The sequence below is a fragment of the Corythoichthys intestinalis genome, chromosome 1 (genome assembly GCF_030265065.1).
Source record: "Corythoichthys intestinalis isolate RoL2023-P3 chromosome 1, ASM3026506v1, whole genome shotgun sequence".
In the NCBI taxonomy this organism is placed as follows: Eukaryota; Metazoa; Chordata; class Actinopteri; order Syngnathiformes; family Syngnathidae; genus Corythoichthys; species Corythoichthys intestinalis.
The window spans coordinates 13,443,528-13,459,578 of record NC_080395.1 but is presented as its reverse complement, the minus strand read 5'-3'; the positions used below and the strand labels follow the sequence as shown (position 1 = coordinate 13,459,578).

Sequence of the window (16,051 nt, the reverse complement as noted above, 5' to 3'; positions counted from 1 at the left end):
AAAACCAGGCGGCCATCTTTCTTCCCAGCTTTTATAGCTTTGGATTCCTCACCTGGTTGATTGGCCAATCTGTTCCATCTGTGAGCCGTTGCCTTGTTGCTTGGCTGGTGATTTTCCAGTTCTAGGCCTGGTTGCCAGCTCACTGCTTTTTGCTGATGTTTCTCAGAGTTTGACTAGACAAATTCTATGATTACTCAGACTAGAAAATTTTACAATGCACAATATAATAATAATACAGATACCCTCCCTGAAACCATTCAGCTAAAGTTTGAAATATGAAGAAAGCAACAACATAAAGGGCAAAATCAAAGTATTTCAAATACATTTGATTTCAGAACACATTTCAAGACATTCAAGGACACTTTACAACTGAGTTTCCAAAAGCTATAGAGTTGACAAAAGCAAAATCAGTAAATCCAAGTAACAGAAAAGAATATTTTGTCACACATTGCAATTGAAAGCTTTTTCTCCAGTGTGGCTTCTTGTGTGTATTACTAAGTGTCCCTTCTGAGTGAATTTTTTACCACAATGTGTGCAGGTGAGGGGCTTCTGTTTAGTGTGTGTTCTTGTGTGAATGATTAAACTTGCCTTTGTGTAGTATCTTTTATCACAAAGTGAGCAGGCAAACAGCTTCTCTCCAGTGTGTGTTTTAATGTGACAGTTTAGTGCTACCTTCTGAAAGAATCTTTTATGGCAAACTGAGCAGGGATAAGGCTTTTCTCCAGTGTGTGTAAGTGTGTGTCTTGTCAAAACAGACTGCCGACAAAATCTTTTCTCACAATAAGAGCATGCGAAAGGCTTCTCTCCAGTGTGTGTGATTGTGTGTTGGTTTAAATTTCCCTTCTCGGCAAATCGTTTACCACAAAGTGTGCAGACAAAGGGCTTTTCTCCAGTGTGTATGCGCTTGTGCTTTTCTAAATTAGATCTCTGAGAAAAACATGCAGTACAAAATGTGCAGGCAAAAGGCTTCTCTGGATTGTGTGTGCTTGCGTGTTTGACTAATTCTCCCTTCTTGGTGAAACTTTTACCGCAATATGTGCAGACAAAAGGTTTCTCTACGGTGTGTGTTCTTGCGTGTCTGTTTAAAGTTCTCTCCTGAGCTAATCTTTTACCCCAAGTTGAGCTGACAAAAAGCTTTTCTCGAGTATGTGCATGCTTATGCTTTTCTAAATCAGCCTTCCAAGAAAATCTTTTATCGCATTGTGAGCAGGAAAAAGGTTTTCCACCCGCACATTCTTTTGCCTCTCTTTTCATTGAGGACTTGTTCTTGTTTAAGGATTTCGAAGCATTTTGGTCAAATTCAAAATCCTCCTCATCAGTGTTAAAGTCAGAAGAGTGTGACGTTACGTCATCACTGTCCGAGAGCGGCGCTAACAGGCTGTCTGGTTGCAATCGTTCCTCTCCTTTTGTTGTGAGGTGCTGAAATGAGGTGTCGCTAAAAGGTTTCGTTGCTCCGCTCTCTTCGCTTGAGTATTCATCTTTTTCACTCTTCACATTGACAATCATTGAAAACTTGGGGATTTCATCTTCCTGTTCTTCTTCTTTGATGCTGGGGGTCTCTGGCTCTGCCTCCTGTTTGATGTATGGCATCTCCGACTCCTGTTTAAAGCGGATGGGATTGTGCTTCTCTGGGTTAAGATCTTCAACAGTGACATCTGCCGGACACTGGATGGAAAAAAAAAAACCATGACTTTGCTGAAGTTGAGCTTTGCTGAGTTTCTCCACCATTATTTTTATGTTGCTTATTTTTTAACTGACACCAAGATCCCTCTAGCTGTAGTTAAAGCAAATGCACTTCATTACGTACACCCACAGACTTCATTTTCAGCTGATGGGAAACGGGGCCAATCCATATAGGCGAATTTTCAAAAACTTAACTTAAAACAAATTTAAATATTTTTCCAAGGCAGCTAGCGACCTAAAACAAAAACATGCACCTCCTTTGGGCATATAAGAGTCTCCATGAGCAGCGGCATCAAAAAATTCAGCCGTTCCTTAATAAAATCCCGATTCTTTTATAACAAATTTTAAATGACTATAAAATTCTCACATTTAGGCAGGGGTGAAAGTGAGCCAGAACGGTCAGGAACGCAGTTCCAGTATAAGATTAAGGGCAGGAATGCAGTTCCGGTATGAGATTCAGGGCCTGAATGCTGTTACGGTATACTCTGCTTTGATTGGAAAAATATGATTGTAACTGTCAAAACGCTATGTAAAAAAAAAAAATGCTAAGCTGCAACACATGCATTTCATTTCCAAGAAGAAAACAATCTACCTACCGGTACTAACATCAGATTTAAATACAAAAGTGTTAACAACAAGCATAATAAAGTGCTTTTGTAGCGTAATCTGTTTCCACCAATATTTATTATTTATTTTATACTACGGACGGCATGGAGGTTTCCCCAGCTGCTGCAGTTATTTGAGTCTGACGATGATGAGTCACGTCAATGTGCGAATGCACGCAGCAAAGCAAAATGCCTGGACTCATTTATCTGTTCAATTGGCTGACATACTGATATGTGGTCAACAGAGATAGTTAGCTCTGATTGGTTCAAATGTGCATGTTTTCTGGAACAGGAAAAAAAAAGTTTGTTGAATTGATGCAACAAAAAAAGGGCAATGCAACAGAAAATGGGTCAAATTTTAAGAGCAAGGAAAGAGTTGAGGAGGCCTATTTATCATATTTAGTTTTATTTGCGCTGCGCGATCTTCAAAATCTATTCCATTTCACTCTGCATAATATAAATCATTTGTACTTATTTTTCTGAATGTATGTCACTTATATCTTTATCATTTGAACACAAAAAAAGAAAGCAAAAGTAAGTGTTTACATTAAGTTCAATTTTAATATACATCCTATGTCCTTAAGTAGTTAAAATTGAGATTTGGCATTTAGTATGTGAGGATATGTGGGGAAAATAAAAATTAGGAGATGGAGGTTGGGGTTACTGCCGTTTTTGTTAACTTTTATTTTGCAAATCATTGAAAAAATACAATTTTGAATGAAAATCAGTTTTTGTATGTGTTATAGAAGTAACTGTGCCAAAACAGTTTTCTTTGCATTTCAGTAGTTTTAGGAGGTTTGACCCCCCCCCCCACACAAAAAACAATAAATTAATCAATTAATAAAATTTCTGGCTCGGTGGCGATCTTCACGTATCGGCAAGAAATTGTAGACACTTTCACCCCTGCATTTAGGATTAATGCACACAAATCACCAAATGCAGAGACAATTACCTATATTTTCAGGATCAATTGCAATATTTATATTTTTTTGATGCAATTTTGACCTGAGGTTTTTCCACCTAATAAATCACTCAATTTTCATATCATAAACTTTATAAACTTAATACTTGAGGAAACCAACCAGGGCTTCAGCGTCAATGTCCTCGACTGCCTCCACCATCGTTGTCACCTTGTCTGTGTCCTCAACACTGAAGTTGTCAAGGAAGGCCAGGGCTTTGGTGACCTGGCTCACCCTCGTGAAGACATCCCTGTGGCCGTGCAAGATGTGGCGCAGCTTGCTGTTGGCGATCTGGACTCCGTCTTTGGCCATAACAAAGCTCCCGGTCTCTCCAATCCTTAGCGCGTTTGCCATGGCGGGCAGCAGTCCCAGCACGGGCTCATACGTAAATAGGGTGAGGAACTGCCTGTTCTTTTCGATGGCGTCCTTGTCCAGGGAGATTCTGAAACGAAAATCAAATTGAAAACCTAAATTGCCGGCGCAAAAATGTACTTTCGGGGCCAAAGTTTCTTTTAAATTCAGCTCGTAGAGTTGTCCGATAATGACTTATTACCCGATTGTCCAACTCTGAAAATTCGATACTAATAAAAAAACGATTCGATATATGCGGTCATACACTTAACACGTTATTGCTAAATTTATTGCGATGCCCCACTGGATGCATTAATAATGATAAATGTAACAACTTCAAGGTTTCCCAAATAAAATAAACATTTTGCAGGGTTTCCCCTACACAGAAAAGATTGCGGCGCACCGCCACACAAAAATAAAAACTGCTATGCATTGCAAATGCATACTATCCTCATTAAAATATGAAAACCAATAAATGTTTGGGTGGTTTTAGTTAAAGCAGACAGTTTTTCATCTGTGTGATTTTGACAAGGATCTGGTCACATTTGATGGCGTTTTTATGCAGAAATATGAGAAATTCCAAAAGTATCCAAAATGTAATCTGTGAAAACATGGGATTGAACATTCATTCATTTTCCATACCGTTTTTCCTCACGAGGGTCGCGGAGGTGCTGGAGCCTATCCCAGCTAACTACGGGCAGTAGGCAGAATACACCCTGAACTGGTTTCCAGCTAATCACAGGGCAGGGATTGAAACAGTGTAGTCCTAATGGCTAATCCTTTGGATGTGTCTCAGAATATGGACCAGGTCAACATGATGGCGGTGATGGCATCGCTGACTGATGAATGGGGAATTTTTTTTTAGTTTTTGTGTAGGAGAAGACAGACCTGAGAAACCCGCTGCACTATAAATGTGACCACCGATTGCCATTTTCCCGCCTGAAAGAGCCCTCAAATTTTTTTTTTTTTTTTTTAAATCCAGGAAAATCAAGTGAATGCAGGATGCATACTTTGCAATTAGGACTTTGTTATGTTTCTTCTTGGAAAAAATAAATGTTTAAAAAAAAAATCTTATTTGTCATATGAAACAATTTCGCTGCGGCACACAGTCACACTCCGATGCAGCCTAACATAGCTTCAAAAAATCCCACAGGAAACTCTGATTCTGAGAAACTGAGAGAAAAACTTCAACTGGAAATTTTACAAATGTCCCATATGAATAAAATAAATTGAAATGAGCCATAATGCCCATCATTGAATAAAAGGAATAATTCACAATTAAATCACATTTACAGTGGTTACCCCAAAGAGCCATTAGGGGGCGACCAAAACATTACAAATACAGGCAGGCAATCATAGGACATGTCAATGCAATGACAATTCCCAAGATGCATTTTGCTGGGCTTTTCCACGGATATTTGTATTTAATTCCTTTTCTAGTTTTCTTAATGACTATTTCTTTCTGGCCACGCAGTAGTTATATAACATGAGTTTATTATTCATAATTTAAAAAATCTTTTTTGTAACTTAATTTTTGCAAATGGTCTGCTCACATAACAAATCCGAAGCATCTTAGCTTTGAGACGTTCATCGGTCAATTGGCATGACTGCCCTGCTAAACTATGACCAGTCCATGTACAAAGACAGAAGACTTTTACATTCACTGTAAAGGTAATGTGCATATTGGCCCAATCCCATTGCCTGGCACAGCCAAACAATTCTCCCTGTCCTTTTCAAACACTGTGAGAAATAGTCTTGGACCCAGCCCATTATCGTCCTCTCGAGCAAGATACAGAATTACCCGTCTAATCAGATTTGCTTATTTGCGTAACGTGTTCTTAACGAGTATCGTTAGTCTTGCGCGCCGAACATGTTCCAATCCGCGGTAAAACCAGTTTTACATTACCAAAAACACATCATAACAAGTCATTGACAACAGTCAACATGGCTCGCGCTAGCTATGTTGCATAAACTTCTCCATTCTCCGCTCACGCTGATTACTTGTCGCTTTAACGTCCCGTCTGCCCGTCGCTGATTGGTCCACTCCGCTGTCTGTTTGCTGTGGCTTGCTCCGCCCTCAGAATTTGATCTGCCAGACGGTCGCCAGACTCAATCGCTGGAACAGCGGTGAGTCTGGTATACCAGGCAACCAATCCCGATGATGAGAAACCAATACCGATATTATCCAATATCATTTAAAAATCCTTTATCAACCAATATTATTGGCTACTCATTAATATCGGACAACTTTATCAGCTAGTTGTGCACCAAACTTGCCTGTAGTTTCTAGGTATCTCTGTGTTGATCTTCTCCTTGAGGTCCTCAAGGGAGATGAACTTGTCGCTGTCTATGAACTCGTTCTCAATCCTCTCCGCCTCCTGTACCGACCTCCTGGCTGGCGATGAGGCCATGGACGTGGACATCTTGGGGGCGGGAGGCGCCTCCTGCATGCAGGGTGAGTAGGCCGCGCTGTGGCTAAAGTAGGCCGGCACGGCATCCTCGACAAGCCGCTTCCTCTGCCTCCCTCCGCGCACTGTGGTCGTCACTTTAAAGTCACTGTCTTTAAAATGCAAGGAGCAGCAATGCCTTTCGGCACTTGGGTCATCCTTTTTGTCCCTCCTGATATTCTTGAGCCACCTGGCCCTCAGCTGATCGTCCCTGGGGAACCTGTGGAGGGTGATCGGGGTCCCCTTGGCGGCCTGCTCCTGCTCGACAGCCTTGTTGGTCAGGTAGCCAGTCTTGCAGCCCACAACCCAACACTTCTTCCCCATGGTGCACTAAAAGTTTGAAATGTAACATAAAAATAAAACACGTAAATGACATTTTTTTTTTGTATGGATGCAGAAATATCTAAATTACTGCCAGAGACAGGCCAAGTGGACACGTTCTTCATTGATTAATTTTTATTTATTTTGATGGCTTTGTGCCAAAAACATGGCCTGCCATGGTTTGCTGTAATATTTTATAGCATTTTTAAGAGACAAAGCGCCAAGTAAATGTATTCACATTTAATGATTGCCAAGATGGCCCTCTTCCTCCTCCTCAAAATAAACAAAATAAAAAATACAATAATACACAAATTGAAACTATCAATCCACCCATCCATCTTCAACCGCTGACAGGTGTTGTGCCGAAAAATAGCCGCCCCGCATGAAATGTCCCCCCTGACGGGAGCGCTTATTTAAAACGCTTTATTGAGGTGAAAACATCAAATGTTTTCATGGACGCATTACAGTAATGGATTTACGACTGTAAAATCAAGTTTTAAATAAATAAATTACACAAAATATTAGTACTGTATTTTAGTAACAAACCGTGGACTGGGCCACATAACCATCTTTGAACAGAAATGTATTTGTCTACAGCAGGGGTAAGCAACCCTGGTCCTCGAGTGCCACTATCCAGCTTGTTTTCCATGTCTCCCTCCTTTAACACACCTGAGTCAAATAATCATGATCGTTATCAGGCTCCTGCAGAGCTTGCTGATGAGCTGATCATTTGATTCAGGTGTGTCAAAGGAGGGAGAAATGGAAAACAAGCTGGATAGTGGCACTCGAGGACCAGGGTTGCTGACCCCTGGTCTACAGGTTTTCACGACCATATCCCAATGACAATCACGCAGGTATGACATTTATTAGTTCAAGCAGAGTAAAATAATACATATTCACAGGACAAGATTTATTTGTTCTAACAGAATAAAATAATATATATTTACAGTACAACATTTATTAGATCACGCAGACTAAAATAATACATATTCACGGGACAAGAAAGTCGTTTCCGTGTCCACCGATTGGTTACAAAAAGCTGTTTGTACGAGTGACATGTGGGCGTTCCCGTCAGGGGGGACATTTCACGCGGGGCGGCTATTTTTCGGCACAACACCTGTTGCACAACACCTGTTAGCGTCACGCGAAAGCAACGAAATGCGTTGCCGTCTTGGCTAGCGCGCATAACCACAAAGTTAAGCTAAATGTGCCTATCACGCTAAAAAAAAAAAAAAAGCCAAACGAATTCAACCTAGCTTCAATTTGGGACGTGCTAGTCCACTGAATGCTTACTTCGGCACTTACCCGATGAGAATGCTTTGAGGGAGCGCGTTTGTTTTAAGAAGGGTACACGAAACAACTGAAAGAAGTCTTGTGACAATACAAAGATGTTACGTGACGTGAACCGGAAGTAGAAATGGTCAGCCGCTGGAACTTCAGTGTAATATACTGTGTGTAATAATATACTAAGTAATCAACAGAAAATGACTACATATCAATAGGACGTGTTCCCCAAACTTCCCCAATTCCATTGACGCTTATGAAGGGTGCCGCCATTGACGTCCATGGACGTCCAATTCTCCCAATCATTTCTAATGGCTTTTACTTTGTTTAGTGCCATTGACTGGCATTATGGTCCATTCTATTGATAGACCTGAGTGGGCCTAAGATCTGTATCTCCACAGAGGAAAGACCTAGGTGTAATTTCTCCCGAAATTGCAGTTTCTAGTATACTAAGTGTTCGGAACGTAGTGGGTCACCTACCATGTAGGCTAATTTCTTTTTTTAAATGACCAAAATAGTCACTTGCCCTATAAATGGTTGTTATTAATGAAATACAATACAAGGTTGTTCTTTTAATTATTTTTTTAAGGTTGTCAAAACAAAACTAAAGGAACTGGTCTACTTTTATTGTTTTAGTACATAATAAAATAAAGATATTAAAGCAATAGTGCAACCAACAACAAGAGACATTAAAAATGAGTGCCTGAGACGAATGTTCATGTGGGGAGAACAAAAGAGCCCTTGCATGTGGGTGACTAAGTGCCTGAGAAGAAGGCAGGCAGTTCGGTGACGGTGACTTGCAAGATGGCTTAACCCCTTTATATAGCAAGTGACTATTTTTGGTCATTTAAAAAAAAAAAAAAACTTAAATGTAAGCAATTAATATAGAAGTTATTTTAGTTGTCCGATAACGACTTTTTAACCGATATCCCGATATCGTGCAATTCCAAAAATCCAATACCAATATCAAACCAATACCAATTTATAGTCGTGGACTGAACATATTATGGCTAAATGTATTGTATGTTGTAAATTGTATGTTTGCATTGTAAACCCAGTATATATATATATATTGTAATTATTCTTCATGTTTTTTAAATAATATTAATAAATTGATAAATTAACACAACCTTAATAAAAAAATAATTTTAAATTAAGACAAACAGAAATACACGTTGGTTGTCTTCAAGTAACACTCTAAAGTAGGCCTGCAGCTATCGATTATTTTAGTATTCGATTAATCTATCAGTTTGAATAACCGAGATGTAAAACAATGGCTTGCTAAGATTGCAATTTCAACAGCGCATTAAATGGGAATACAAAATACAATTCCCGAGTGTTTTGACAAACTATATAGTATTGTACTTTCATTCAACAAGAGCAAAAATTAAAATAGCTGAGCTTAGCCTCGAACGGTATAAAAAAATTAATGAGGATCAAAGTACAACAAAAGAACAATTGGCTAACTTGCACAGCAAAAGTCTGCCATCTTAAGTGCTTTTTTTTTTTAAACAATGATCTAAACAAATCATCCAAACAAATATTCCCAAAAATAAAAAATCGTAAATATACATATAAACTAAATTATGAATGCATAAACAATCATATTAGCTCAAACAAAAACTTACAACCTAATGTGGGTCTTAACAGGGAGCAGCTGGATCCAGCCGTGTCAGATGAGTTATGTCATATTCACTGTTGCCACTAGAGGACAGTGAGTCTATCCATCCACATCAATAAAACTAAATGCAAACTTTCAAAACAAACCATTACACAACACTCAAATTAAACAAATCCTTGAAGCAGTAAAATTGGATTCAAAACTTTTTTTCTAATCAAATTACCAGAGTTAATCCATTAATCGTTACAGCACTACTCTAAAGTTATAAAGTTTTAAAAGTAGTTCACCATAGAAGTTAGAATTTTTTTAAAATTGTAATTATAATAGGTTATAGTAATTTTATTATAAAGCAGATTTCAAAATACCATGTACAAAAGACATCTTCCCTGAAACTATTCAAATGAAGTTGGAAATTGAACAAATAACATCAAAAGGAAAGGCAGAATTAAAGTACTTAAAATTCCAGCATTCATAGGTAAAATGACGAAAAGCAGTATAATAGCAAAAGTATCAAGTTATGGAACAGGACCTGCATAATCATTTCAACATCTTTCTCAATAGACGCTAAAAAGAAATACAATTAGGAAATTAAAGTGTGTTTTTCACTGTAAATGGGTGGAAGAAATCAGAATACTTTGTCACACAGTGGAATTGAAAGCTTTTTCCCCAGTGTAGCTTCTCACGTGTCTTGTTAACTGATGCTTCGTACAAAATCTTTTATCGCAAAGTGAGCAGGCAAAAGGCTTTTCTCCAGTGTGATCTTGAGTGAATTTTTAAATTTCCCTTGTCAACAAACCGTTTATCGCAAAATGAGCTGGCGAAAGGCTTCTCTCCAGTAAGAGTTACTGTGTGTATGTTCAAACTTCCCTTGTCGATGAACCTTTTACCACAATGTGTGCAAAAGGCTTTTCTTCTGTGTGTACGTGCGTCTCATAAATGGATGCTTCCGATAGAATCTTTTCTCGCAAAATGAGCAGGCGAAAGGCTCCTCTCAAGTGTGTAATCTTGTGTGTTTGTTAAAATTTCCCTTATTGTTGAACCTTTTACCACAAACTGTGCAGAGAAAAGGCTTTTCTCCAGTGTGTATACGTGTGTGTCTTCTTAACACAGACTGCCGACAAAATCTTTTCTCACAAAAAGAGCAGGCGAAAGGCTTCTCTCCAGTGTGTGTGGTTATGTGTTGGTTTAAATTTCCCTTCTCTGCGAATCGTTTACCACAAAGCGTGCAGACAAAAGGCTTTTCTCCAGTATGTATGCGCTGGTGCTTTTCTAAATGAGATTTCTGAGAAAAACAATTGGCGCAAAATGTGCAAGCGAAAACCTTCTCTGGATTGTGTGTGCTTGTGTGCTTGATTAATTCTCCCTTTTCCGTGAATCTTTTACCGCAATATGTGCAGGCAAAAGGCTTCTCTGCGGTGTGTGTTCTTGCGTGTGTGTTTAAAGTTCTGTTCTGAGCGAATCTTTTACCACAGGTTGAGCCAACAAAACGCGTTTCCCTAGTGTGTGCACAATTATGCTTTTTTAAAGAAGTCTTATGAGAAAAACTTTTGTTGCAAAGTGTGCAGGTGAAAGGCTTCTCTCCACTGTGCGTGCTTCTGTGTTTGTTTAAATTTCCCTTGTCAGCGAATCTTTGACCACATGAGCAGACAAAAGGCTTTTCTCCAGTGTGTGTACGTGTGTGTGTGGTCAACACAGACTGCCGACTAAATCTTTTCTCACAAAAAGAGCAGGGGAAAGGCTTCTCTCCAGTGTGTGTGGTTCTGTGTTGGTTTAAATTTCCCTTCTCGGCGAATCGTTTACCACAAAGCGTGCAGATAAAAGGCTTTTCTCCGGTGTGTGTGCGCTCATGCTTTTCTAAGAGAGATTTCTGAGAGAAAAAAATATCACAATGTGAGCAAGGAAAAGGTTTCCCACCCGCGCATTCTTTTGAGTCTTTTTTCAATGAGGACTTGTATAAGGATTTTGAAGCATTTTGGTCAAAGTCAACATCCTCCTCATCAGTGTTAAAGTCAGAAGAGTGTGACGTTATGCCGTTGCTGTCCGAGAGCGGAGCTAACAGGCTGTCCGGTTGCGGTCGCTCCTCTCCTTTTGGTGTGAGGTGCTGAAATGAGCCGCCGCTTGGAAACTTCATTGCTCCGCTCCCTTCGCTTGGAGATTCATCTTCTTCACTCTTCACACTGACATTCATTGGAAACTTGGGGATTTCATCTTCCTGTTCTTCTTCCTTGATGCTGGGGGTCTCTGGCTCCGCCTCCTGTTTGATGTACGGCATCTCAGACTCCTGTTTAACGTGGAGGGGATCGTGCTTCTCTGGGTGAAGATCTTCTACAGTGACGTCTGCAGGACACTGTATGGGGGAAAAAAAAGTCACATGACTTTGCTGAAGTCGAGCTTTGTTGAGTTTCCCATCATTATTTTTATGTTGCTTATTTTTTTTATTGACACCAAGATCCCTCTAGCTGTAGTTAAAGCAAATGTGCTTCATTACGTACACCCACAGACTTCATTATCAGCTGACGGGAAATGGGGCCGATCCATAGGTTGCCGATTTTCAAAAACTTAAAATTTAAATATTTTTCAAGGCAGCTAGCGACCTGAAACCAAAACAAGCACCTCCCTTTAATTTTAAAGACGTTCCTTACTAAAATACCACTTCTTTTATAAAAAAATTTTATATGGCTCTAAAATTCTCAGATTTTACGCTAGATGCACAAAAATCCCCAAATGTAGAGACAATCACCAATATTTTCAGGATCAATAGTAATATTTCACATAGGTTTTTGCCTGAAATACCTACTTACTTTTATTTAATGCAATTTTGACCTGAGTTTTTACCACCTAATCACTCAATTTTCACATCATAAACTTAATACTTGAGGAAAGAAACCATGGCTTCAGCGTCAATGTCCTCGACTGCCTCCACCATCGTTGTCACCTTGTCCGTTTCCTCAATGCTGAAGTTGTTGAGGAAGGCCAGGGCTTTGGTGACTTGGCTCACCCTTGTGAAGACATCTCTGTGGCCGTGCAAGATGTGGCGCAGCTTTCTGTTGGCGATCTTGACGCCATCTTTGGACATAACAAAGCTCCCGGGCTCTCCGATCCTAAGCACGTTGCCCATGGCGGGCATCAGTCCCAGCACGGGCTCGTATGTAAACAGGGTGAGAAACTGCCTGTTCTTCTCGATGGCGTCCTTGTCCAGGGAGATTCTGAAATGAAAATCAAATTTAACACTTAAATTGCCGGCGCAAAATCGGATTTTCTGGGCCTAAGTTTTTTTTAACTTCACCTTGTAGAGTTGTCTGATAATGACTTATTAACCGATAAACGTTTGTCCAACTTCGAAAATCCGATACCGATATAAAACCGATTCCCATAATGCGGTCGTACACTTAACGTGTAATTGCTAAATATACTGTGATGCCCCACTGGATGCTTTAATAATGATAAATGTAACAACTTCAAGGTTTTCCAAATAAAATAAACATTCTGCAGGGTTTCCCTGACGTAGAAAAGATTGTGGCACACCGCCACACCAAAACAAAAGCCGCTACGCATTGCAAATAAGATTAGAAAAATAAATAAATAAATAAAGATACAGTAAATTCTAATTTATAATTTGTATAATTTAAAATGAGGTCTATACGAAAATATTTAGCTCATTCTTTACGCACTATTTTCCTTAAGTCATCTGAAATAGCACGTCAAATGCAAATTGTTCCTTTACACAGCTTATTTTGAAACTCAAATTGGTTCTCCTGTTGTTATCTTGCGCCTGACTACGTTGGCGCAGAGTTGGAAATAGGGAGGAAAATCATCAGAAAGGTATTTCAACTAAATGAATGCAATTCTGGTTCAGGCCCATGAAAACAACCATAATATGGACATCGACGTAATGTTTAAGTTCTTTATGGCGTGTCTTTTACCCGAATCGTTGCTTCCTAGCATAGCATTTGTTCGCTACAGGTAATTTCAGATGAGTTTTTCAAGTATTTTGGAAAGAGAAAAGTTTCTGAAGAGTCGGGTCAGGTAACAAAAATACTTTTTCTTGTGGTAATGAAGACAGTCACGTTTCGAAATACTTAATTAGCGTGCTAATTAAAGGTTTTGGAACGTGAGGCTCACACTCCCAAGTTCCAAATGCATTCAGCTCTCACGTTCCGAAGAGTAGAAATAACCAAATGGTTATGGCAAACGTTGCATTTTAATGTTGCGATGTTTTCAAAAACTGAATGAGGCAAGATCACACCTGGAGATGCAGCTCAGGAAAGTGCACCAAGTCCAGGGAAGGAGAACTAAGCCAACAGGGAATCTGGCTGGGACGCAACATGGACAGAAATCGCAAAGTTCGAACCCTGGCTGTATCACACAAATCAAAGTGAGTATTAAGAATTGTGCATGCCTCACATTGACTATAAATGTGACCACCCATTGCTGATTTTCCTCAAAGAGCTATCAATTTTTATTTTATTTTTTTAGGTCCAGGAAAATCAAGTGCAGGCAGAATACAAACTTTGCAAAGAGGTCTTTGTTATGTTTCTTTTTGGAAAAAAATTAGTTCGTATTTCTCATGATATGAAACTATTTCGCCACGGGACACTGTCACACTCCGATGCAGCCCACCATAGCTTCATAAAATCCTATGGGAAACCCTGATTCTGTGAAAATTGAGAGAAAAACTTCAGCCGAAATTTTAGAAATGTCCCATATAAATAATATAATTTGAAAAGAGCCATAATGTCCATCACTGAATAAAAGGAATAAATCCCAATTAAATCACATTAACATTACACACACATATTACACAAAAGACATTACATATAAATAATTGTATTTTATTCCTTTTCTAGTTTTCCTAATGACTATTTCTTTCTGGTCACGTAGCAATTATGTAGCATGAGTTTATTATTATTTTTTAAATATTGGTTGTTTAATTTTTGCAAATGGTCTGCTCACACACCCCAAGCATCTTAGTTTGGAAAAATTAAATGGTCAATTAACATGACTACCCTGCTAAACTTTGACCAGCCCGTGTACGGAGGCAGAAGGCTTCTACATTCACTATGAAGGTAATATGCATATTGGCCCAAACCGGATAATAAACAAATAATGATATTATCCAATATTATTTAAAAATGCTGATAATATCGGACAACTCTATCAGCTAGTTGTGCACCAAACTTGCCTGTAATTTCTAGGTATCTCTGTGTTGATCTTCTCCTTGAGGTCCTCAAGGGAGGTGAATTTGTCGCTGTCCATGAACTCGTTCTCAATCCTCTCCGCCTCCTGTACAGACCTCCTGCCTGGCGACAAGGCCATTGACGTGGACGTCTTGGGGGCGGGAGGCGCCTCCTGCATGCAGAGCGAGTAGGCCGCGCTGGGGCTAAAGTTGGTCGGCATGGCAACATACACATGACCAATATCACAGAACCACCAATTCACATAGAATATAACCTTATCAACATTTTTTACATTGTAAGACATACAAAAATGAAAATAATAAATGATAATTAAATAAAAGAAACACAAAATAATAATAATCATAGATTAAAACAATAAATAATAATTAATAATACTAAAAAAAAATACATGTTATGAGCTCAACAATTTTGCATTAGCTTCTAGAGTACAGTTGCATTTATTGTTTTGTGTCATATTAAGTGATGTGAAATATTCAATTTCAACCAAGAATATTTTGAAGATCGCATTTACGTTTTGAAATTTAGATTTATTAATATGGTATTTACATAGCAATATATAGATTTAAGATTATATATATATTATCTTTGGTATCAAATACAGTAATGATTGCCTTTCCCTTTAATTCAATCTTCTGTTTGGGTTGACACAAAATATATTTTTGAAGATCAGTCCAAAACTTTGCACTAATGGGGCAACCATAAAACACATGAGTCACATTTTCTGTTTCAGTCTTAAAAATTTTGCATTTGTTGTCAACGTCCTTAAACGAGACAAGTACACATTAGTTAGTTATATATTATGTAATACTTTATCTTCAACTGCTAACCGGCTAGCGTCACGCGAAAGCAACGAAATGCGTTACCGAGTCTTGGCTAGCACGCTAAGCTACAAACAAAGTTAAGATAAATCAGCCTATCACGCTACAAAAAACGCCAAAGGAATTCAATCAAGCTTTAAGTTGGGACGTTCTAGTCCACCAAATGTTTACTTAGGCACTTACCCGAAGAGAATGCTTTGAGGGAGCGCGTTTGTTTAAAGAAGGGTACAAGAAACAACTGAAAGAAGTCTTGTGTTGATACACAAAGGTTGCGTGAGGTGAACCGGAAGTAGAAACGTTCAGGCGCTGGAACTTCAGTGTAATATGTTGAAGTGTTTGGAACATAGTGGGTCACCCACCATCATGACTTAAAGCAGTAATGTGAAGTAAGGTTGGCCAACCATGTTTTTGAATAATATCAATGGCTAAACAGTTATAAGCATATTTTCGTTATTTTTTTAACGCAACCCTTCCAGATTCTTTGTATAACCCATAACAACGCCCTTGACAACGAAAATGCTTTTCTTCGGCAATCTTTGGAAATCTTCGGAAATTACGTCACACTGGGAAGTGCGAGGGAAGTCCGCCATAGAACAGTATTGTTTGTTGCATTGCTTCTCGGTAAGATGCCACAGCGGTGTGTGGCGATGTTTTGTTCTCACTCAAACGAAAAGTTGTATGAGTGGCCAAAGAATAGCAGGGCACGTAAATGGACATCTTTCGACTGCACAAAGCGAATGAATTTCACGCCATCATCGTGGTGT

The 16,051-nt window shown here is 39.0% G+C and overlaps 2 protein-coding genes across 2 annotated transcripts; both read right to left on the bottom strand.

The window, feature by feature from the left end:
• Positions 1–441: 441 nt before the first annotated feature.
• Positions 442–7,786, bottom strand: LOC130917592 (zinc finger protein 260-like). The gene is made up of 4 exons (XM_057839173.1): positions 7,672–7,786; positions 5,876–6,375; positions 3,371–3,689; positions 442–1,665 (listed from the first exon to the last, which is right to left on the bottom strand). The coding sequence occupies exons 2-4, from the start codon at positions 6,367–6,369 to the stop codon at positions 442–444; spliced, it is 2,037 nt and encodes a 678-aa protein (XP_057695156.1). The 5' UTR covers positions 6,370–6,375; positions 7,672–7,786.
• A 1,418-nt stretch (positions 7,787–9,204) lies between these two features.
• On the bottom strand, positions 9,205–15,560 carry LOC130917649 (gastrula zinc finger protein XlCGF57.1-like). The gene is made up of 4 exons (XM_057839271.1): positions 15,471–15,560; positions 14,454–14,620; positions 12,207–12,477; positions 9,205–11,618 (listed from the first exon to the last, which is right to left on the bottom strand). Exons 2-4 carry the CDS (start codon positions 14,585–14,587, stop codon positions 10,263–10,265), a joined length of 1,761 nt encoding a protein of 586 aa, XP_057695254.1. The 5' UTR covers positions 14,588–14,620; positions 15,471–15,560; the 3' UTR covers positions 9,205–10,262.
• Between the last annotated feature and the right edge of the window lie 491 nt (positions 15,561–16,051).

Excerpts from the sequence above, each read along its gene's own strand:
- LOC130917649 (XM_057839271.1), bottom strand. The coding sequence starts at position 14,587 with ATGGCCTTGTCGCCAGGCAGGAGGTCTGTACAGGAGGCGGAGAGGATT. Across the intron at positions 12,478-14,453 it reads GAGATACCTAGAAATTACAG|AATCTCCCTGGACAAGGACG; the intron begins GCAAGTTTGGTG and ends TTTTCATTTCAG. Across the intron at positions 11,619-12,206 it reads GCATTGAGGAAACGGACAAG|TGTCCTGCAGACGTCACTGT; the intron begins GTGACAACGATG and ends TCCCCCATACAG.
- LOC130917592 (XM_057839173.1), bottom strand. The coding sequence starts at position 6,369 with ATGGGGAAGAAGTGTTGGGTTGTGGGCTGCAAGACTGGCTACCTGACC. Across the intron at positions 3,690-5,875 it reads GAGATACCTAGAAACTACAG|AATCTCCCTGGACAAGGACG; the intron begins GCAAGTTTGGTG and ends TTTTCGTTTCAG. Across the intron at positions 1,666-3,370 it reads ACATTGACGCTGAAGCCCTG|TGTCCGGCAGATGTCACTGT; the intron begins GTTGGTTTCCTC and ends TTTTCCATCCAG.